The sequence below is a fragment of the Danio aesculapii genome, chromosome 7, assembly GCF_903798145.1.
Source record: "Danio aesculapii chromosome 7, fDanAes4.1, whole genome shotgun sequence".
NCBI classification, from domain to species: Eukaryota; Metazoa; Chordata; class Actinopteri; order Cypriniformes; family Danionidae; genus Danio; species Danio aesculapii.
Window position 1 is genome coordinate 20943416 of NC_079441.1, and position 25074 is coordinate 20968489.

General features: G+C 35.0%; 1 protein-coding gene across 1 annotated transcript; it reads left to right on the forward strand.

Moving 5' to 3' along the window:
• Nucleotides 1-4355: 4355 nt before the first annotated feature.
• On the forward strand, nt 4356-10704 carry ponzr5 (plac8 onzin related protein 5). The gene is made up of 4 exons (XM_056462793.1): nt 4356-4782; nt 6092-6186; nt 10242-10396; nt 10484-10704. Exons 2-4 carry the CDS (start codon nt 6093-6095, stop codon nt 10604-10606), a joined length of 372 nt encoding a protein of 123 aa, XP_056318768.1. The 5' UTR covers nt 4356-4782; nt 6092; the 3' UTR covers nt 10607-10704.
• The last annotated feature ends 14370 nt before the right edge of the window (nt 10705-25074 follow it).

Consider the following 25074-nt stretch of genomic DNA (forward strand, 5'->3'; position numbering starts at 1 on the left):
CATTCTTGCACACTCCACCTACCTTTACTCTGATCGCTGGCAGACTGGTGTCACTAAAACCTCTGATTGTGAACAACAGCAAGAAAATAATCAAAGCTCAATTTAAATTATTACATTTAAAACAGAGGAGAAGCAGATTGGTTTGACTGTACCAGAAAAATACCTCACACTCGCGGTGCAAAAACATGTGCCGTTAAAATGCAGAGGAATGATCTGCTGTCAATGCTGCAGGTGTGAGAGACTGCTGTATGGCACTGTGAGAGAAACCAACGGCATCACCGGCAGCTCGTTGCGAATAGTAACGCTAGGAACGGTACAGCACGGACACATGAGAGTCTCTAAAAAAATAACCAGAGTCTCCAGTAACACCTAAAACATTCGCTAGTCAGTTTTTTTGAAAATGTGGTGCTAAGGGGGCCTGAAAAGTTGCTAAATGGGGTATATGCACAGCTAGTATTTTTTAGCTAACTTCCGGTAAAAGGTTTCTGTGACTATTTTAAATTTCACAAGGTTCCTTTTACAGCATCGACATTGTATTGTTATCAAAATGCATTCAGTTTAATAAACTTAAGCAGTCATTTAGTTGTTCAAACGTAATACAACTTGATAGACCGTGTAACTGCTAGTACTGTCAGTACCAGCAGGCAAGCACAGAAACTCCATTCAAAATACTGAAAAGGGAAAAATAGATTGTAATGGAGTGCTTCTTGTCCGGTCTGACTGACCGGCAGAGAAGATCACTTATTTTTTTAAGAAAACAGATCTTAAACGTGGCGATTTTGAAATGCAAAGACAGTTTACCGGAGGCCGTCGGGCTGGCTGGCTGAAAATTAAAAGTCTGTGTGCATATACTCCATTGGCAACATTTACTGCCAATAGTGTCTTTGATTGAAGGAAGCGCTCACACCTCATGCCTATGCAGTACGGACGGAACGTTCCATTATTCATGGGGGCCCCTGGTTTTGAAAAGAAGTAATAACGTTAAAATCTCAACAGTTATAGACAGATTTTACAACATACGATAGAAAATGCATAAAAGAGCTATATGATTAATACAGGCTTCTTGGCATTGGTCGGGGCCACCTAATTCCCTGGGGCCCTAAGCTGCTGCTTACCTCGCTTATTGTTTAAGTCCGCCCCTGTATGGGAGTAAGGGTAATTTTGATGTATTTTTTCTTTTCTTTTATTCGATAGATTATTTAGTTCTTCCCTTTCTATCAGTTAGAGAACTTTTTGTTTGTTGTTTTGACTTGAACTCCATTTTGCAGCTTTCTTGAAACCCTTCCTTAATCATTGAATAAATCTTTTGTTAATCTTTATTCAAGTTTTTTTTTTTCGTTTAGCCCTTTGGGAAGTTGCTCATAGGACCTCATTTCTGACACGCACACATACAAATTCCACTAACATTCTGTTGCGTACCTGTGTAACCCTAGATCAGGGGTGTCCAAACTCAGTCCTGTAGGGCCGGTGTCCTGCAGATTTTAGCTCCAACTTGCCATAACACAACCTGCAAGGACGTTTCTAAAAAGCCTGGTAAGAGCTTGATTAGCTAGCCCAGGTGTGTCTGATTGGGGTTGAAACTAAACTTTGCAGGACATCGGCCCTCCAAGACCGAGATTGGGCAACCCATTTTTAGCTGAATTCATGGTCCTTGCTGTGGACCACTGAGAAACTGCTGCCTGAAGAAAAACCTATACAACGTTATTTTAATTTGTTATATTTTACATTGTTTGTGTGTGTGCTATATGGGGACACATTTGGCTTGGATTAGATTATAAAACATATATTTGCATGAAAAATGCAATGTTCTTGTTTATATAGCTAAATGACATGTGCGTGTGAGTCTCTGTTTGTGCAATGTATTATTTAAGGGTATGTCAATGTTTGTTTTTGAGCTGTTCTTGCTTTGCTTTTGTTGTTTTTGTAGAGAATGGGATTAAATGACTGACGTTTGTTTTCATCACCTGGGTAAAGTTATAGTTCACCCAAAAGGAAAATTCTGTCATCATCATACTCTTCCCTAACTTGTTCCAAACCAGTTAGAGTTGGGTCTTTTCAAGATATTTGAAAGAATGTTGGAAAGCAGTAATCACTGACATACACAAAACAAACAAAAAGTGTGGTTACTGGTTTCCAACATTCTTCAAAATATCTTCAACAGAACTAAAACTCAAACTGGTTTGGAACAAGTCACAGGAGAGGAAATGATGAACTTTACTTACTTACTAATGAATTACTTTACTTAAAAACTCATTGTGAAGTAGGTAAGAACAATTTATTCTTTCATTCATTTTCCTTCATCTTAGTCCCTTATTTGTCACAGGTCGCCACAGCGGAATGAATCGCCAACTATTTCAGCATATGTTTTACACAGCAGATACCCTTCCAGCCACAACCCAGTACTTGGAAACACCCATACACTCTTATTCACACACACACACACTCATAAACTAATGCCAATTTTGTTTATCCAATTCATTTATAGCACATGTCTTTGGACTGTGGGGTAAACCAGAGCACACGGAGAAAACCCACACGAACATGGGGAGAACATGCAAACTCCACACAGAAATGCCAACTGACCCAGCCAGGACTTGAATCTGTGACCTTCTTGCTGTGAGGCAACTGCTAACCACTAAGCCGCCGTGCCGAATGAAGTGAGAAACAGCTAGTTTTAAAGCCTTTTGCTTTACATCAGTAAATATTATTGAAGTGCACTTAAAAAATGACGTTTGCTATTTGTTCAAACTACTTATATTCAAGAGTTCACTACGTTAGCAGGTTTGGCATGCTGTCCCAGGAGAGAACCCTGAGCTCAAAGATGAGTTCAAGGCTCCTGTCTGGTCAATGAGCGTTAGGAGGCATATGAGATCAGGTAGTTCTCGAGAGCTCCCCTGATTTGTTTAGTCTATTCCTTGTTTAATAAGACGGCTCTATGGATGTACAGTAGGCTGCCCATCGCACCAGTCTGTACACATTAAGTGCTTGTGACTGTTACTATTATTTAATTTACTTGTGTCAGATGTCTTTAGATTGTGGTAGGAAACCAGAATACCCAGGGAAAACCCATGCGAACACAGGGAGAACATGTAAACTCTGCAGAGAAAGTGCCGACTGGCTCAGCTAGTATTTAATCCAGAGACATTTTTGCTGTGAGGCAGCAGTGCTAGCCACTTAGCTGCCGTGTCGCCCAATCCTAGAATTGAGGAGGAGGGAGAAGAAGATATAGAATGAAGTTGCAGTCAAACATATCACGTGCTCCTCTCGAAATTAGTTTGTGAAACTTCACAAAATGAGCTGAGACAACACAATTCTTAAGGTTTTTTTTATTTTGGGACGACTTAATTGTTTTATGTTTGATCCACTTCAATTAGTACAAATGAATAAGCTAACTTAATTCTTTCATGTTGTTCCTACACAGTGTGTTTACGGTGTGTCATTGTGTTTTACCAATTATCTTACTTTTCTTTTCCACAGTCCTGAACAGTTGACCAACATAAGGTTTCCATACCACAAAGAGGGAAACTGGATAATTTCCATGCTTTGGGCACTATTCCTGTTTAACAAAATCTTGAACAACTGGTTAAAAACCCTTGTCAATTGATAAGAGTCCTTCAATACACACCCATTTAGCCCCCCTTATCAGGCTTTATGCGGGACAAACAGTATCAGTATATCTTTGTTTATGTTCAACAGAACAAAAGAAAACTGGTTTGAAACAAGTAGAGGAGGAGTAAATGAAGACTTTATTTTTGGGTGACCCTATATTAAAATATTCCTACTTAACCAACTAGTAACTAGCTGCTCATTCTCAGAATGATGTTGTCTGGATTATACAGCAGCGTTCAGTCAAATGATCTTAACTGAGTAATTGGATTGTAATACATCTTTTTTTGGTAATAAGATCAAGAGATGAGATAAGATTTACCAATAATAACTTTCATAGGAATCTGTAGCATGTGAGCTATGCGCTATCACAAAAATAAATTTAGAAGTGTTCAAATTTATCCTTATCTAAACTATTTCAATGCTAAAACACAGTATAATACACTATAATACACTGTAAAAAATGCAGGGTTCCACACAATTTCTTCATGTTGTCCCAACACAAATCAATTAAGTTAACTTAATTGTTTTTACAAATTTAAGTGGATTGAACAAAAAAGAATCAAGTTGTCCCAACAATTACTCAAGAATTGTGCTGAGTCAGCTCATTTTAAATAAAAAGCTTGAAGAAGCAGCTAAAATATTTTTTTGAGCATAAATATAAATTTTTAAAAAGTTAAATATCATTACGTTCTCTTTTTTGTGTTAATTTTAGGATTACTTTGTCACTGGTAAAGCAGCCTGTCCGCATAAGGAAAGGTTATTATGTGGGTGTTAATAACTGGTCTGTCCAGTTGTGTTATATAATGAAAACAAAAATCTAATTCCCTTATCTCTTCACACATTATATCGAACAATTAGTTTTGACTTATTATGTTTTATAAACACAGATGAGAAAAGCGAACTGAAGTTGTTGACTGATTTACTCTTGGTCAAGCATGGCAGAAATGTACAAGACAGACAAAAGTGTGTTGAGTGTGGTGAAACTTCAGTGTTGATGGAGTTTCAGGTGGAGGGTCATGGGTGTTTTCCACATGCAGTGACACACCACTAACCTGACCAGTGACTTTCGGGAAGTACTTAAATGGAGATGCAATGCTACTCATATCTTTTCATGAGACTCTCTTAACAGTTAATCTCCATCCTTTCACTGCCATCATATAGTCTTAAACTCAGGTAAGAGCTATTTTGAGATGAATTATTTTGGATAGTTTAAATGTAATTGTGTGTGTATACAGTGCTCAGCATAATTGAGTACTTCCCATTTTGAAAATTTATATTTTCTCCATTTCTCAGTGAATATAGGCTATGTATTTTGGTGCATTTAAACAAAACAGATTTATTAAACAGATTTATTTATTAAAATTATATATTAGTCACCAAACATATTTACAAATGGACATATAATACAAATATTCAAACAAAATTTCCACTAGATTTTCATTTTTTTCCTTCTTTTGATTTTTCCTTTTTTTTTTATTTGTATTTAATATTTTTCTATAACATATAAATTTGGGTGTACTAGTTTTTGGATCGTTATTGTAGGTTATTTTGTTAGATGAGCTCCAGTTTTGGCTTCAGTACTGACTAATCTAATGTATATGCACAAATATAATATTGTATAGCTTCATATTAAAATATGAATTTAAAAGATTTGTGAGGGTGTACTTATGCATGCTGAGCACTGTATATATGTTTTGGTCCACATCAAATGTTGACTACTGTAAAGCTAAAGAAAAATGTTAAGAAACCTTCTTACTTTAAGAAAATTACTTTCTTTAGATTTACATAATTTATTATGTATGAGTTTGAGTAAAATATGAATAATCACATGTTAACATTGGCATTTTAGAGAATTTTTATTCTCAAGAAAATGACAAATGGTCAGAATAGCAAATGGTTTTGTGAAAATTAATCTTATTTCACTAAATATTAATATAATAACATTAATCTACACATTACAAAAACAAGTTCCAGGGTATTGTGTTATCTTAAAGTAGATATGTGCCTGAAAACATGGCATCTTTTTATATATATATATATATATATATATATATATATATATATATATATATATATATATATATATATATATATATATATATATATATATATATATATATATATATATATATATATATATATATTATTTTACATACACAAGTGTGTGTACATTTTCAAAATGTCCCCACAAATATAGCAATACCAGTAATACCACACCGTAAATCATAATCAAATAATCAAATAAAATAGTTTTCCCAATTCTTTTTCCAATTTTTACATTTTCAATAAACCTCATGGAGTGCGGGTCAGCGTAACATAAACGTTATCATGGCTATTTATTACAGTCTGTCTGTCTGTTATTACAGTCTGTTAGTTTGATTTAATCTCAAAACACACACATAACATCTGATCTGTGATCTGTGATCATTTCATATTTGTCTGTACTGAAATTGAAACTGTTACCGGATTTTGCACTAAACAGAATGACCACTCAGCAGCCCGGGCAGTTTATGATAGCACAGACCAATGACCAGTGGAGCTCAGGAATCTGCGACTGCTGTGACAATGTGCCCGAGTGTGAGTCTCTCTCGCTCTTTCTTTCAGTCTTGTTGATTTTGGTGTGACTTTGTGGGAGTATTTTCTTGAAGAATGTCATTTTTGATGCAGCGCACAATAGCATTGTTAAAACTAGACATGCATTGCTGAGATGTGTGTATAAAGGGAACAGCAGAGGAGTGCCAGTGCATTTCTGAGAAAGAGAAAAGGCCACTTTATTTTGTGATCATTAATGGTTTACTGTACATTAGCACTGTACTTATTATAATGCTTATCTGTTGCTATTATCACTTTAAGGTGAACTACACTATTGGACAGTGAACACTGATGGCATTAGTTTACAAATCTGCTTCAGTAGTTTTTAGTAGGAGGCAGCAGAGTTTTATCCATACATGCTGCCAAAACCTGAGAGAGTTTGTATTTTATTTAAAGGGATAGTTCACCCAAAAATGAAAATTCTGTCATTACTTACTCATCCTTTATTTGTCACACATCTGTTTGAGTTTCCATCTTCTGTTTAATACAAAGAAGATACTTACAGTAGAAGAATGTTGAAAACCGGTAACCATTGACTTCTATGTAAGTCAGTGGTTACTGTTTTTCAACATTCTTCTAAATATATTATCTTGTGTTTAACAGAAACTGATAAATGTTTGGAACCACTTGAGGGTGAGTAAATTTGTGAGTGAACTTTCCCTTTAATGCCTAAAACATGTAATGTGTGATGCTTGTGAGCTTTGGGCAAACACTGCCACCTAACGGCTGCTCCAGGAAACAGCCTAAAGGTTAGTTATAGGCAGGGGTGCCCAAAGTTTTCCTCTAAATGGCCAAAAACCAAACTTGATTTAGAGCGGTGGGCCGAATATATACTAAACCGTATTACAATAAATTTGCCAAGTGGAATTTAAAAATGTTGCTTTAAATCATCTTAACTAACACAGTATCATTTTTAGCATTTTTAAATGAACGTATTACAGTCAAAACATAAACAATCCCATTTATAACACAATGGAGTTCAATGCTGAATACACTAGTCGAGAAACGAAGGGCTATGTTAAATTTGAAATGTGCCTTTGGCTGTCTTTTGTACTTTGGGCATCTCTGGTTAAAGGGATAGTTCACCAAAAATGTACTCACTATTTACTCAACCTCAAGTGGTTACAGACCTTCACAATTTTCTTTCTTCTGTTGAACACTAAAGATGATATTTTGAAGAAAGCTGAAACCTGTAACCATTCACTTAGTAGGAAAAACAAGTACTGTGCATGTCAATGGTTACCGGTTTTCAGCATTCTTCAAAATATTTTATTTTGTGTTTACACAGATTGAAGAAACTCAAACAGGTTTGGAACAAATAAAAAGCAAGTAAATGACGACAGAATTGTCACTTTTGTTGAACCATCCTTTAAGGTAAATTTTACTGTCCCGTGTGTGGGAAACTTTAACAATTAACAAATAGTTCACTATATTTAACCCCCCTGAATTATTAGCCCCCCTGTTTATTTTTTCTAAACATAATATTTTTAATAACTCATTTCTAATAACAGATTTGTTTTATCTTTGCCATGATGACAGTAAGTAATATTTGACTAGATATTTTTCAAGACACTTCTATACAGCTTAAAGTGACATTTAAAGGCATAACTAAGTCAATTAGGTTAACTAGGCAGGTTGGGGTAATTAGGCAAGTTATTGTATAACGATGTTTGTTCTGTAGACAGTCGAAAATAAAATATAGTATAAAGGGGCTAATATTTTTGACATTAAAATGTTTTTTAAAAAGCTACTTTTATTCTAGCCAAAATAAAACAAATCAGACTTTCTCCAGAAGAAAAAATATTATCAGACATACTGTGAAAATGTCCTTGCTCTGTTAAACATCATTTGGGATTTTTTTTTTTTTTTTTTTCAAAGGGGGGCATATTATATTAAATGGGATTATGGGATGGATCACAATTTTTTAGCTTGTCTGAGAGTAGCCTGTTTATAAAAAGTCTGTGATGAAATCTGTTCTTTTACCCAAATAATTTTCCATGCAGTGTGAATCATACAGAACAATTATTCATTAGCTACAGCCAAGGCAACACCTGTCATTGTGCTTTTATCGTCTTTGTCTGATAAATTATTAAAAACAATGACATACTCATTTTAAAAGTCACCACTCATCTCTGGTTTCTATCATTCAGGTCAGTTCAAGTCTGATAACTGAGGACATCAACTTGTCTAAAAAAAAATTGTCACTCCTTGGTGCTAATGCTCCATTTTTCTGTTCTTTGTGGTTATTAGTTATCATCAGTCTAGTACTCCCCATTTACTGTTCATCATATATGCATATCTGTATCAAACCCCAACTCAGAGTTTCTTTCTCTCAACACAAAGCTAGATATTTTAATAACCAGACAGAAGACTTTAATTGGAAAGCAAATACAGTAAATATCTATGAAAGTTGTGATCTCAGCTGTTCAAGTGAAGACTGACGGCTCATTTAAATATTTTATCTATAAACTTTATTATTATCTATCTATTTTCATGCTATATTAGTAGTTTTTCTAGATATGGTATACTATATCTCCAAATTGGAAAATGTTGGGACAGTATGAAAAAACACAAATAAAAACAGAAAGTAGTGATTTCTAAATGTACTTTGACTTGTATTTCATTGTAGACAATACAACAAACATTATTTAATGTGTTCCTCTGGATTTTTATTTATTTGGTTGTTTGTTTTTCAAAATAAACGCGTATTCCAATTTTGGCTCTTGCAACACATTTTTAAAAAGTTGGATCAGTAAAACATTTACCACTTTGTAATGTTGCCTTTCCTTTTCACAACACTTGCAAAAACAAAAAAATAGGGTCTGAAGACACCAAGTGATGAAGTGTTTCAGGTGTAATTTTGTCCCATTCTTCCTGCAAACACATCTAAAGGTGGGCAACAGTATTGGGTTTTCATTGTCGCATTTTGTTTTTCAAAATGCACCACACATTCTCTATTGGAGACAGGTCAGGACTGCAGACAGGCCAGTCAAGTATCTGTTCACCAGACGAAACATGAAATATGTTGTGTTCATATCATCTGCAATGAAATACAAGTCAAAGTACATTTGGAAATCACTTTCTTTTTTATTTTGCGTTTTCCATACTGTCACAACCTTTTCTGATTTGCGATTGTATTATCTTTCCATTATGTAGCACTATTCGTTAGTGATCTGTGCTTTGTATTTTAATACCTGTACAAGATATTTGTATTAATTAATTGTATATTCATTAGAAACTAGTTCTTATTTATTTCATACTATAGTAGCTCTTAATAGTACCATTAGGTCCCACTGTAGCATTCTATAGTTATACTCATGCGCATTAAACAGATACCAATCTTTATTTCTTACAGTGTAGTATGTACAAACAGGTACTGTACTGTACAAGTATAACTACCAGTATCTTAATAAAAATGATATGATTTAGTATAATGAATAAGTATTTGAATCTTTTAATCTATAACCACACGTGCTTAATGGAAAATATGTTATCAATCAAACTTTGTTTATATAGCACCTTACTACAACCAAGGTTGACTAAAGTGCTTTACACCAGTAAAAATTAATTATACAACACAACTAGAAAGCAAAGCATTAAAACAGAGAAAAGTGTCAGTGCTGCTATGCTTCAAAAGCCATTTTGAATAAGTGGTACCTCTGGGGGAAAGATTTAAAAACAAGCACTAGTAGCCTATTGTGACAGATTCTACATTTTATAGAATAAATGTTAAAACTATTGGGCTTAAAATCAATATACACCACAGTAGATTTAGTAATAGAAATATTGGTAAATTAATAATACATCATTGTAGAATCTGTTAAGGGATACTGCAATTAAATTACAATAGGCCTAATAACAACACCACCAGGTGGCGTTTATTTAAGGCAAATGAAGGCGAGAGATTCCTGAGAAAGTTAAGTAGAAGTAATTAAGCATTCCAGAGAACCAATACGAGGAATTACTGTATAAAGAAAAGTGAAATATCAGAGCTGCATTACAGCTCTTCTTCCTCTTAAATCTTTTGTATTTATTCGCAGGTTGTTTCTCATTCTGGTGTTTTCCCTGTTTTGCCTGTTCGACGGCTCGTAAGCACGGCGAGTGTCTGTGTTTGCCGCTCCTCGACGGATTTGGCTTCATTCCTGCAATAACGCTGGCCATGCGCGTGTCAGTGCGCAGTCGCTATGGAATACAGGTTCGGGGGAAAACAGGATTTAAAAGCCTTTTCTATTCAGCATTTATCTAGAGAACTTAACATGTTTACTTCTCTCACGCTCTTTAGGGCTCTATCTGTAAGGACTGTGTTTACTCTACGTTCTGCGGCGCTTGCTCCTGGTGTCAGATTTCTCGAGAAATGAACATCCGAGAACAAAGTTTGACATTTGTCACTCATCGAGCAAAATGAAAGAAACTGTCAACCGTCCGCTTTGTTTTCCTCAGTATTTAGCAGTAACAATAGTCACCTGAAATAACTCTTGTCTTCTATCATTTGATCTGCCATTGTTCCAGTTAATAAAAAAAATCTGTTTGACATTTGTCTTATATGTCTACATTTTATTTAGATTTTTTTTTATATGTTTGCCTAAATCTAAACTTTGCCAAGCTGCTTTGTTAGTAATACTATAAAATGCATTAAATCTTTTACTTTTTTACTTTTTTCAAAATTTTTGCTTTATTATATTGTTACGAAACTTGGGAGAAATTTTTTGCCTTTGACACACACACACAGTCATGAACATGATCAAAAAAAGTTACATTTTAAAATGTAGCGTAAATTTGTATGCCTGCTGCATCCAAATTAAATCTTAAATCTTTACATTTGAGATGTAAAACAGTTTTTGTTTAGATTTAGGAGTAACACGTATTGGAAAATAGATATTTCATGGCATTTCCCACAACAGTAAACATAACTGTAAACTTCTACAACTTTTTCTTCTTTAAGAAGACTTTTTAAGTCTGTGCACCACAGCATTAAAAAATTATTTATGTTTATTTGTAAATATACATTGCTGTCATTCAAACCTGCGACACATTCCAAAAACAATTGGGGCAGGAGTAGTTTAGGGCTAGTAATCAAGTTAATTGTTCAAATTAAAATGTGATTTGAAACGGGTGATGTCCACAGGTGATTGTAATTATAATTTGGTCCAAAAGGCAGCATTCAAGAAAGGTCTAGTCCTTTAGAAGCAAAGATGGGCTGAGGATCGCCAGTTTACCAACAAATCCCTGAGAAAATGATTGAAGTGTTTAAAAACATTGTTCCTCAAAGATAGGAAGACATTTGGATGATTCATCTTCAACAGTGCATACCATATTTAAAAGATTCAAGACATCTGGAGGAATTTTAGTGCGTAAAGGACAAGGGCACAAGCCTAAGCTGAACAATCCGATCTCCGATCCCTCAGGCAGCACTACATCAAGAATCGTCATTTATCTATAAGCGATATCACCACATGGGCACAGAACTACATTTGCAAACCTTTGTTAAGTCCTACAATACCCAGTTACATCCACAAATGAAAGTTAAAACTGTACTGTGCCAAAAGGATGCCTTATATTAACAGTGTCCATAAGCCCTGTTAACTTCTCTGGGCTCGAAGGCATTCTGGGATGGACCACTACACAGTGGAAACGTGTACTGTGGTCAGATGAATCAGTATTTCAGGTATTTTTTGGGAGAAATGGACACTGTGCTCCAGACCAAAGAAGAAAAGCATCATCCAAACTGTTACCAGCAACAAGTCCAAAAGCCAGGTTCTGTCATGGTACAGGGTCTTGTCAGTGTCCTTTGCAAAGGTAACTTTCACTTTTGTGATGTACCATTAATGCTGAAAATTACATAGAGATTTTGTAGCACAATATGCTGCCGTCTTTTCCAGGGATGCCCATGCATATTTTAACAAGACAATGCTGCAGAGGAAGAGGTTACAACCCGTTAGACCAGCTGAGTTGGGTGGTGTGGGACCAGTGGGGTTACATCGGTGCGTGACCCAGATGGGAGTGAGATTTAGGGGGGTGAGTGTAATGAAGGCCTGCCAGTGAAGTGCTTTGCAGGTAAACCTCACTCTGACCGCTGAAAGGTGCTCTAGCGACAGATGCTAGTGGCCATGGTCTTTAACCTCCTTGGTAGAGCAACCGACTCCCATGTGGAAATTCGCTGGTTTGATCCCAGCTGAGAGCGGGTTGGGTGGTGTAGGACCAGTGGGGTTACATTGGTGCTGTGACTCGGATGGGAGTGAGATTTTAGGTGCTCTAGCAACAGACACTAATGGCCATGGTCTTTAGCCTCCTTGTTAAAGCAACCGACTCCCATGCGGACAGTCGCCAGTTCAATCCCAGCTCGGAGCGAGTTGAGTGGTGGAGGACCGGCTGGATAACATTTCTGTTGATACTGCAAAATCATTTTTGTTCATAAGTGTAAGGTGTAAGTTTTAAGTTCCCTTTGTACTGTGTTTTATTTATAGGTTTATATATTATGTGAAGCTGCTTTGACACAATCTTGTATAAGAGCTATACAAATAAAGGTGAATTGAATTGAATTGAATTGAATTATATTATATTATATTATAGTTTTTTTATGTTTTAGAGATTTTAAAGTTAAGCTTAATCACAATAAATCCGACACTTATCAATATTTTTATAACTACTACTTTTATTATTATTATTATTATTATTATTATTATTATTATTATGACCCAATCTTGGACGCATCATGGGAAAATGTGAATACAGGATACTCAGGATGACATCTCAGCCGCCTAAATGGAGTTCTGGATTACAGTATGTGCCTGCTTGAACGATAAAAAAGAATGTGAGTCTTCTGAGCATCAGCATTTAGTTTTCATTGTCATATTTTCGCATCACTAACAATTGAATGCATTTTTGTAGGTTGTATTTCAGTCTTCTGCTTTCCCTGCATAGCGTGTAAGACGTCTAGGAGGTTTGGTGAGAATTCTTGCCTGCCTCTGTTTGATATGTGTGGTCTATTTCCTCCGATGACCATATCCATGGGGACATCTATGCGCAACCGTTATAAGATCGAAGTTCGACTGCATTTTGCATATTTAGTTTTGTACTCAAGCTTATGTCTGCTAGCTGTATTTTTCATGTTTGAAGATTATTCTCTCACTTTGTGTGTAGGGTGATATCTTGGACGATCTCGCCCATTCCTTCTGCTGTTGTCCCTGTGTTTGGTGCCAGATGGCTCGAGAAATAGGTGAACGAGAGCCCCTCAAACGCTAAAGCTACAGTATAAAGACAACTGCCTCCCAACAAACATTTTCCCTCGTTGCTAAGTTTTAGTTTGCTTGTTTTAGTGCTAAAATGTTCCCATTAAAATACACACATATTCTTAGATTCTTAGCCGTTTCCTCATAGACATTACATTGTTTTTGTTGTATGTTTTAAATATATATATGCTAAGCATATATAAGTACACCCCTCACAAATCTATCTTTTAAATTCATATTTTTATAGGAAGCTATACAATATTATATTTGTGCATATACATTACAGCCAAATCTGGAGCTTATCTAACAAAATAACTTACGATGGTGATCCAAAAATTAGTACACCCAAATTTAGATGTTATAGAAAAATATTAAATACAAATTAAAAAAGAGGAAAAATCAAGAGAAGCAAAAAAAAAAATTTAACATTTATTTGAAATTTTGTAGGTTGTGATTTATGTTTGCTATATTTAGCTTGAATTGAATTGTATTATCTTTCAATTTCTAAATATGTTTGGTGACTAAAATATGATTTTAATAAAAATATCTGCTTATAAGTTAGTTTTGTTTAAATGCACCAAAATACATTGCCTATATTCACTGAGAAAAATATTCATTTTCAAAATGGGGTGTACTCAATGTATATAATGGGGTGACCACTGTATATAATATTATACACCCTCATATGAGAGTAATGGTAGGTCAGATGACTCTGAGAGCAAGATATGTACACTGTACACTGTATGTACATATCTGTACACTGTAAAAAAAAATGTTCCTCGCAATTCTTTCATGTTGTCCCAACACAAATTGATTTAGTTAAGGTAACAAATGAAGTGGCTCATTTTTAATATGTAGTTTGAACAAGCAGCAAAAATCCCTCTTTTTAGTGTACTTGATTGTGTTGATGGAAATGTTGCTGCAAAACAAATTACAAAAAAAAATGTTCTTTTAGGTATTTTGTGAACTACAAAGATAAAACAAAAGCATTCTTATTTTAGTATGTTTGCTTTCATTTTAATGGATAAAATACATATTCATAAAAGTAAGTTTTCAGGAGAAAGGGCATGTTTAATTGTGTTTAAAATGAAGTGATTTCTGTATCAATATTGCCTTTAGGGAAACCAAAGGGTACGAACGTGTTGACTCTTTTAAAAAAGTTTTAGGATTTTATTCAATACCTCCCCCTAGTGGGGAGGGGTATTGTTTGTAATTGCCTTTGTTCTTTGAACCTTTGCTCGATAAAAAAAAATAGTGTACTTAACTCCTTTTTATATTACATTTATAAAGTGGATTTAAAAATAAGAAACTGCTGCTGCAATGGTTACTACTACTACTACTACTACTACTACTACTACTAATAATAATAATAATAATAGTAATAATAATAATAATAATAATAATAGTAATAATAATAATAATAATAATAATAATAATAATAGTAATAATAATAATAATAATAATCATAATAATAGGCGATGAAGTGGGGCAGTAGCTAGTGCTGTCGCCTCACAAGAAGGTCGCTGGTTCGAGCCTTGGCTGGGTCAGTTGGCATTTCTGTGTGGAGTTTGCATGTTCCCCCTGCGTTCACGTGGGTTTCCTCCGGGTGCTCCGGTTTTCCCCCAGGCTAAATTCTCCGTAGTTTATAAGTGCGAGTGTGAGCGAGTGTATGGATGTTTCCCAGAGATGGGTTGCGGCTGAAAGGGCATTCAATTCAATTCAATTCACCTTTATTTGTATAGCGCTTATACAATGTAGATTGTGTCAAAGCAGCTTCACATAAAAGGTCACAGTAAATAGGAACAGTGTAGTTCAGTTTGTAGTGTTTAAGTTCAGTTCAGTTTAGCTCAGTTCAGTGTGGTTTAATAATCACTACTGAGAGTCCAAATACTGAAGAGCAAATCCAACGATGCGCAGCTCTACAGATCCTGAACCATGCTAGCCAGTGGCGACAGCGGAGAGGGAAAAAAAAACTTCACTAAAGGCGGAAGTGAAGAAAAAAAAACCTTGAGAGAAACCAGGCTCAGTTGGGCACGACCATTTTAATTTCTCCGCTGGCCAAACGTCTTGTGCAGAGCTGCAGTCTCAGTGGAGGAGGCTGGAAGCTGGCCTCAGCGAAGACTCGTCTGTCTCTGGAGCGTCACAGGAAACAGTCTCATGTTCTCCACTTTTCCATGACCACCACAGTAGTTGTTCAGGATTCGGCCAGGTCCAGGATATGGAAACCTTGGGATCATCTCGTCGTTGGTCTTGGGTCGAATCAGTGACTCTGCATAGTCTGAGGGCCTCGGGAAGAGTATCCCCAGGTGGAAATGGAGAATACAGAAAATAATTAGCGTAGCTGATGTTCACAGTGTATATCAGCAAGATGCATAACCTGTGTGGAAGCCCCCTAAGTGGTGCACTAAGTGTATGCTTTACTGAACAGATAGGTCTTTAATCTAGTTTTGAATTGGGAGAGTGTGTCTGAGCCTCGGACGTTATCAGGAAGGCTATTCCAGAGTTTAGGAGCTATAAATGAGAAGGCTCGACCTCCTTTACTCGACTTTGCTATTCTAGGTACTACCAGAAGCCCTGAGTTTTGAGATCTTAAAGAGCGAGTTGGATTGTAGCGAGACAGAAGATTGGTTAGATAAACAGGAGCTAGATTATTTAAAGCTTTATATGTAAGAAGCAATATTTTAAATTCAATACGAAACTTAACAGGCAGCCAGTGTAAGGAGGATAAAATTGGGGTGATGTGATCAAATTTTCTAGACCTGGTTAGAACTCTGGCAGCTGCATTTTGTACTAATTGAAGTTTGTTAATAGAGGATGCTGGGCAGCCAGCAAACAGAGCATTACAGTAGTCCAGCCTAGAAGTCATAAAAGCATGGACTAGCTTTTCTGCATCCGCTGCGTAAAACGTGCTGGATAAGTTGGCGGTTAATTCCGCTGTGGCGACCCCAGATTAATAAAGGGACTAAGCTGACAAGAGAATAAATGAATGATAATAATAATAATGATGATGATGATTTGATGAAAAATCATTAAATAATTGAGGAGAAAATTTAAATAAGAAAGCCTAAAGATCTAATTAAATTTGCCAGGCATGAGTAGCAATTTTTTGTTCTTCAAATGTATAAATTTTTAAACTCTGCCAGTAGATGGCAGCAAAAAACAAGTTTGCAATTAATCATAGACGTTAAAATGAAGCGTGGCGATGATTAAGGCATGGTTGCCAAGTCCACGCTTTTTCTAGGATTTTGAATCATTTTAAGCCTTGTTTTTAAATATATATTTGCTGATATTTATATTCTACTGATGATAGGTTGAGGCTGGGGAACTTTTTTATGAATAATGTATGTGTAATTATAAGTGTATGTATAATTAACGCATAAAAATGACGTCTTGAGTTATTTGATATCTGATATCTGGATTAATATAGACTATATTTTGGCTAATTTTCAGATTGGCTTTTGTGCTTGTATTGTTTCGCATATCTGGCAACCCTTAGAGTTCGTGCAGTAGTAGCTGCTGCAGGTTCACTCAATAGTTGTAGTTTTGATTGAAACCAGAAACCAAAGGTAGATCAGACGGATTATACACGAATTATTTGGTCTACGTGATTCACGGTAAGCAATGGCGGAATCTGGCTGCTAAGTGTTAACAATGTACTAATGGTTTTAACAACTACGGTAATGGCGAAGCGCAGACGAACAAAGAGTTTAAGCATCTTTCAACAGTGTGAGGTGGACATGCGTCGTTAAAGATGAAGAATGTGCTCTTAACACGAGAGATGTGAGAGATGAGTCAAACATAATAGTAAAATGTCCACTGCTCGTAGGTTCACTTAGCAATAGGCTAGCAATAGGATATAAAGCAATACTAAATAATGTGGTTAAGTTGGTCGTGACTGGACTTAATTTCCTTACTAAAGCCACACAAGTGAGAGAGAGAGAAGGGTTAATGAGATAAACTTAAATCATCACTTAAACAAACCAAAACAGAGTGGATCTTGCTCTTGTTAACCACCAGAGGGAGCCCGACTATTAAACATACTTTATAATGGACACCTTGACAGTAGTTTTGTATTCACTTAGAATAAAGTGAACAAGGTGCAGGAATTCCTTAAAGATTTAGTTATATTGACAAGATAGAGTCACGCAGTTGCTGCACATACAGCAAGATGCTTTCCATTTGAGTATGTGTGAGTTAATGTTTCAAGACGAACTGAGGTTTAAAGGGATAGTTCACCCCAAAAGAAAGAAAAAACACATTTACTAATCCTTTACTTGTTTTAAATCTTTTTCTCGGCACAAAAGAAGATATTTTGAAGAATGGTAGAAACCTGTAACCATTGACTTCCACAGTTATTGTTTTTCCTACTATGATATTTTCAAAAACTATTTTACAGGTATACAATAAACATAAAGTACATACATTGACACATTTTTTTGATATGCTGTAATAAATTTAAACCAGCCTTTTTTTCCTATTTACCACATGTACGTAGACATCACATGAAACATTAGGCCATGGATATTTACCTGCAAGTTTTGAAAAAGCCATGGAAAAGTCTTGGAGTTTTATTCGTAAAAATGTGTGTGTACCCTGTTTCAAGGTATACCAGAAATTTACAGGTAGGTGTGTTGAAGAAGTTGGAGCTAAACTATGCAGGACACCGGCCCTCCAGGACAGAGTCTGGACACCCCTGGTCTAGATGAAACATTATTTATTTAAAAATTAATAATATATCAGTGCAAATCAATCTGATTTTTATAATGTAGGTAACTAGTGTATGTGTATGTATGTATGTGTATATATATATATATATATATATATATATATATATATATATATATCACATATTTATTTAAAAACTATTGGAATACATACTTTTCTTATAAAATACAATATAAAATAATTACATTTTTTAGAATATAAATAAATTACTAGCAATTAGATCAATTTGACTCAAAATTACTTTTAGTGTTAAAGGTTTTAATTTGGAGCAAAAAAATTATATATATGCAGTTGAAGTCAAAATGATTTAGCTCTCCTGTGAATTTTTTTCTTTTTCAAATATTTCCCAAATTATGTTTAACACAGCAAGGAATTTGTCACAGTATTTCCTATCATATGATTTCTTCTGGAGAAAGTATTATTTGCTTTATTTTGGCTAGAATAAAAGCAGTTTTAAATAAAAAAATAAAAACATTTTAAGGTCAATATTAACAGAAATTGGGGAAAAAATAAACAGGGGGGCTAATAATTCAGGGGGGGCTAATGATTCCGACTTCAACTGTATATATAAATAAGCAGATGCTCATCATCAATCATCAGACAGTAGCAGTATATAATGCCATGATAAGTCAAGTTGATAAAAAATCTGAAAAATGTTTTCCTAATCGCATGAGAAGCACACTAAGATTTGCGAGATGTTTTCAGAAACATGTTGTGTATCCCTGAATAAAACTTGTTGCATAAGTTACCACAGTATGGCAATGAAACCTGATCTAGATCTGAACTAAGCCACCTTTTTGTGCCAAAATACATGCAAACTTGCCTGAGTAAAAATGCAAACCGGCTCTGTGCAACAGGCGTAAGGGCATGAATGAAATTAGGCAAATATTTTAATTAACGCAGCTCACATGTGAATTCAGTTTGTCAAAATATTGCACCGTTCACCATATAGCTCTTCCTTTAATTTGAACGGCTTACACATGTTTTCCCCATGGTTCAGATGGTGTAAACAGGCAGAACAACATATTCAGTAGTACATTAACAACGGAATCCATGCTGTTGTTTACATCTGAGAATCGCCAGTATGCCACACATACGGGCAGTGTTGGGGGTAACGCATTACAAGTAACATGAGTTGCGTAATAATATAACTTTTCTAAGTAACGAGTAAAGTACTGTATTTTTCAATTCAATTCATGTTTATTTCTATAGCGCTTTTACAATTACATTCGCTTTTAATTGCTAAATTAAAATTGATGTAGTCACATTAAATTCCACACAGAGAATGCAGGAACAAACAGAAATGAAGACGGCAAACACTGTAAAAAATTTTTTGTTATTTTACTTATTTTTTCCAGCAGCTGGTTGCCAGAAAATAACGTAAAATAACAACCATTACATTTCAGAATTATACTGTCAAATAACAAAAGTGAAATTACAGAAATTTCCTTAAATTTAAATTTCCAGTAAATTTCTGTAATCTAACGTCTGTTATTTTACGTTAATAATGGATTAACGTAATGACGGCTAAAATAACGATTTTTTTTTACAGTGTACATTTCTGCAATGGAAGTATTCTCATTATTTTGAGCGCATTGAAGAAACAGAAAAGAGTATTAACTGAAGGACTATGGTTTTACTTTTTAATAAGTAGCAAACGCATTGCTTTAAAGTAGGCATGTCCAAGCTCGGTCCTGGAGGGCCGGTGTCCTGCAAAGTTTAGTTCCAACCCCAATCAGACACACCTGGGCTAGCTAATAAAGCACTTACTAGGCTTTCTAGAAACATCCGTGCAGGTGTGTTGAGGCAAGTTGGAGCTAAAATCTGCAGGACACCGGCCCTCCAGGACCGAGTTTGGACACCCCTGCTTTAAAGTTTCATTAATCTGCATATACGGCATGTAGAGCTTTAGGGTCAGTAAGTTCTCAGAAGATAACATTATCCAACATTCATTTCTATTTTTTTAAAGGTAAATGAAGGTTATACAGTGTGTTGTTAATTACAGAGCTCCTCTATTAAAAAAAGTAAAATACATTATTAAAAAAACCCTGCAAGTTCTGATCAAGCCTCAGCAGGTCAGAAAAAGTAACTTAAAGTAATGTAACGCGAATGTACTGGTCCTCCAGAATTAATATTGGAATTTTCAAGGATGTCTCAAGGACCATGTCTCGAAATCGTTTTTTTTTTCAACTCCGCTCCAACCTGCATGTTGTGAACAACTATGAGAGGCCTCATAGAAGAACTGTTTGGACCTGATGTCCACTACAATGGACAAAAAAAATACACCTAAAGAGTAATGAATTTTTTTTATAGTAATTTGATCTCATTAATGGGAGCCTCAAGAACTGTGAAAATATACTTTTACATTTTTCTGAAATTTGGAACATATAATTCAGGTCTGAAGGGGTTAATAATGTCAGAAAAAGTAATTTAAAGTAAAAACAGGTCAGAAAAAGTAACTTAAAGTAATGTAACGCATTACTTACCATAAAAAGTAACTAAGTAGTGAAACTAGTTACTTTTTTGGGAATAACACATTATTGTAATGCATTACTTTTTAAAGTAACTTTCCCCAACACTGCTTACGGGTAACTAACCAAATCTTGACACAATTGCAGCCCTCTATTGTTTCGATTAAAGCTATTTAATTTTTATTTTAAAAAATATTACCCAATTTGCAGCCTGTTGTTTGCTGACAGGAGTGTCACCGGTGTGCACTTCTTCTGCTGCTGTAGCTCATCTGGTCCAAGGTTTAATGTGTTGCCTGTGTTTAGAGATGCTCTTCTGCAGACCTCAGTTGTAAAGTGTGGTTGAGTTACTGTTGCCTGTCTATCAGCTTAAAGCGATTCTCCTTTGACCTTTAGAATCAACAAGGTATTTTTATCATCTGTATTGTCGCCGCTGTCACTTATTGAACAATTTCTTAAAAAATTTGCATACTAGCTTGTGCAGGCTCTCCCACGTGGGTAACTACTACGAATGAGTTGCTTTCTAAGAGTTGTATTTCAACAATTGCATATTTGACTGTAGAATATGTAGAAAATGCAGCAGTTTAGAAAAGTGGTGATTTTGAAACAATTCCGTCATTCATTAGGTCAGTAATGACATATTAAATCATCATGTAATTACAGCTCTTTGGACTGAAGTGTGAATTCCAGCACTTGTACTAACAAAAGTTCAAATAGCATTGTTAGTATGGAGGAGGGTGTTGTTGCCTCAGGGGGGTCCAATTTCTGAGTGACATCTGTTTGATTGCATTTTGTGTAGCAAACTTTCTTCTTCTTCTTTACATAATAGCGTATACTTTTCAACACACCTTCACATCTGGCATGTACGTGTGGAGTTCTGTGACAAAGCGTGAGACTGGATCTAAAAGGGAGGAACATTGTGTCTCAGTGATGTAGAGATGATGGTTTCACTCATTTTTTGACTTGACTTGTCAAACTCAGATAAGCATTTCTTTTGGTTCGAAGTGAAAATTGGTAAACATTTGGATGCCTTTTCCAGAACAAACAGAAAAATTAGCATTTTTGCTAAGAATTAATTGGTAACTTGAGCCATATCAGTCTCAAAAATTATACATTTACAAAATAAAGTTCCTACATGCACAATTCATATTTACAAATCCAATTAATAGATTCAAAACACGATTTATAAATGCACAAATCGAATTCGTAAATTCAAAATACGATTCATAAATGTACAAATCCAATTCGTAAATTCAAAATACGATTCATAAATGTACAAATCCAATTCGTAAATTCAAGACATGATTAAAAAACAGACAAATCCAATTAGTAAATTCAAAACATGATTCATAAATATGCAAATCCAATTCGTAAATTCAAAACACGATTCACAAATACGCAAATACAATTTATTTGGCTTAAATATTTATGATTTTTTTTAGCGACGCTGTAGCTAGTACTGTCGCCTCACAGCAAGAAGGTCGCTGGTTCGAGCCTCAGCTGGGTCAGTTGGCATTTCTGTGTGGAATTTGCATGTTCTCCCTGTGTTTGCGTGGGTTTCCTCCGGGTGCTCCGGTTTTTCCCACAGTCAGTCCAAAGACATGCGGTACAGGTGAATTAGGTTGGCTAAATTATCCGTAGTGTATGAGTGTGAATGAGTGTGTATGAATGTTTCCCAGAGATGGGTTGCAGCTGGAAGTGCATCCGCTGCGTAAAACATGTGCTGGATAAGTTGGCGGTTCATTCTGCTGTGGCGACCCCGGATAAATAAAGAGACTAAGCCAAAAAGAAAATGAATGAATGAATGATTTATGATTTTTAATTGTGAATTCACAAACTGAAAATGTGGATTTTGTAAATGTGAAATGGGCCTATGTTTCCTTTTAAAAATATTATTAAGAATATTCCATATTCTAGCCTAAAACATAAAACCACTTACAAAAAGCGAATGCGTATTCTAATTTTAAATGTAAATCATATAAATCGATAATGGTTGTAATTTACAGTAGGATATTTATTAAGAAAAGATAAAAATCCTACTTAATAATTATAAATATAATAATAATTATTATTATTATAAGTAGTATATTGTTTATTTATTTTTATATTTTTAAGTCTGCTTTTACAATTTGGCATATTCAACCCACTGCAGAAATGTTCTAACCAATATGTCATGTATAGTACAGATACTGATTTCTTAATAAATAACTTGCTTTAAATTAAAAGCATTAATAAATGCTATATATTTCTGTTTTCACAAGCTTTGAAGACGTAACGTAAATTATGCTTTTAAGTAATAGAGCACCTGTAGCTCTCATTATGAGCCACGGCTGCTTTCAAAATGGTATAAATGTTTTCAAAGTGCACTACAAAGGGAACGCAATTGTCAATATGTTGTATACTTCGAAAGCAAATTAACAGAGATTACTTTAATGTTTTTTTTTTTTTTATCATTCTAAGTTGGAACATTCAAAAGGAATAGGGCATAGGGGGGATAACTGGGAATAGAACACAACCAGGAACTATTCTTCTATTTACAGCTCTTTAAAGGTGTAGTTGGAAATGTACAAGTTTTCGAATGTTCGTTGGAACAACGGATTTGGAAAACGGCAAATCAACTAACAATGTTTGTAACGACAGAACTTGCGACCTTAATTGGCTAACGATGGTTTTCAGAAATGCACCCCAGGTTAGTTGATGTGTGTACATGCATGTTAGTTCATCCATTCACTGTGCATTATCTAATGTTAACAAGCACAACTTTTGGATTTTAATTATGCATTAGTAAATGTTGCACTATGATTAATTAATGCTTTACAAGATTATTCATACTTAGTTGTAAATGCATTAACTAACTTGAACTGATGGACCATTATTCTGAAGTTTTACCAATTAATTTCTTTGACGCTAAACTTTAGACTGATTATTTTTTTTTTTTTTATTTATTATTTTGCATGCCCAATGTAAAATGCTATACATTTAAATCCTTATGCAGTAGAGCTGCACAATTTATCAGAAAATAATTATCACGATAATAGTATCTGCAATATCCATTTCGCAGAGAAGTGCAATAAATTAAATTATTTTTTTGTGCTGTGTTTCCCAGTGATGGGTTGCAGCTGGAAGGGCATCCGCTGCGTAAAACATATGCTGGATAAGTTCATTCCACTGTGGCGACCCCTGATTAATAAGGGGACTGACCCAGAAAGAAAATGAATGAAAGAATTTGTGTGCTGCATGCATTTTATTGTTAATCCAAATTTTTCCTGTACAATTTTTATCCCCACCTCTCCAGTAAATGCTGTAGATAAATGTTAATAAAATGATTATTTTTATCCATTTCTCACTAAATATAGGAAATTGATAACAGCCAATAAGAATTAAAATTTCCTCTGAGGAAATTTACACCTTGATATAGTTTTTATTAGCCCAGAAAAATATATATTACCTGTTTATTTTAGTATCATTATATGAAAAAATTATTTTGTAAAAAAATAATATAGCATAAAATTCATCATATTCATTCAAAATATCATTTTGCAAGTTAGTTATATCATGAGAAATATCATTATCTCAACGCTTAACAATATTGCATATTTTCCCAGTATAACGCTGCCTTATTATGCATTTAAAGTGATAACTTACCCCAAAAATGTAGATTTTGTCATCATTTACTCAGCCTCAATCCTTTATGAATTTCTTTCTTCTGTTGAACACAAAAGAAGATATTTTGAAGAATGTTAAAAGCCTGTAATAGTATAAATGTTTTATAAATAAAAACATCCATAGTATTTATTTTTCCTACTATGGATGTCAATAGCTGCTGGTTTCCAGTGTTCATCATTCATTCATTTTCTTTTCGACTTAGTCCCTTTGTTAATCCGGGGTCGCCACAGCGGAATGAACCGCAAACTTATCCAGCACATGTTTTACGTAGCGGATGCCCTTGCAGCTGCAACCCATCTCTGGGAAACATCCATACACACTCATTCACACTCATACACTATGGACAATTTAGCTTACCCATTTTACCTGTACCGCATGTCTTTGGACCTGTGGGGGAAACCAGAGCACCCGGAGGAAACCCATGCGAATGCAGGGAGAACAGAAACACCAGCTGACCCAGCTGAGGCTCAAACCAGCGACCTTCTTGCTGTGAGGCGACAGCACTACCTACTGCGCCACTGCGTCACCCACAGTGTTCTTCAGAATATTAAAAAGAACAATTTTTTGCACATAGTCAGTCAATTTTCATCGTCAGCTATCCCTTTAAATGTGAATGCTGAAAAGTAAACATACTGCATTTGTTCGTTCCTTTTTGCTCACCAACAATTCTCAGTATGTATTTTCATAAAAGATTTAATATTTCTCACGTCAGCAGAACAGGTAATCACCTGAAATCTATCGATAAAGAGAAAAGCATGTACTCGATGAACCTGTTCTGACTGTGT

Bases quoted from the DNA above. Each gene is read 5' to 3' on its own strand.
- ponzr5 (XM_056462793.1), top strand. From the start codon at position 6,093: ATGACCACTCAGCAGCCCGGGCAGTTTATGATAGCACAGACCAATGAC. The intron at 6,187-10,241 runs GTGAGTCTCTCT...ATTTATTCGCAG, and splicing joins CTGTGACAATGTGCCCGAGT to GTTGTTTCTCATTCTGGTGT. The intron at 10,397-10,483 runs GTTCGGGGGAAA...CACGCTCTTTAG, and splicing joins GCAGTCGCTATGGAATACAG to GGCTCTATCTGTAAGGACTG.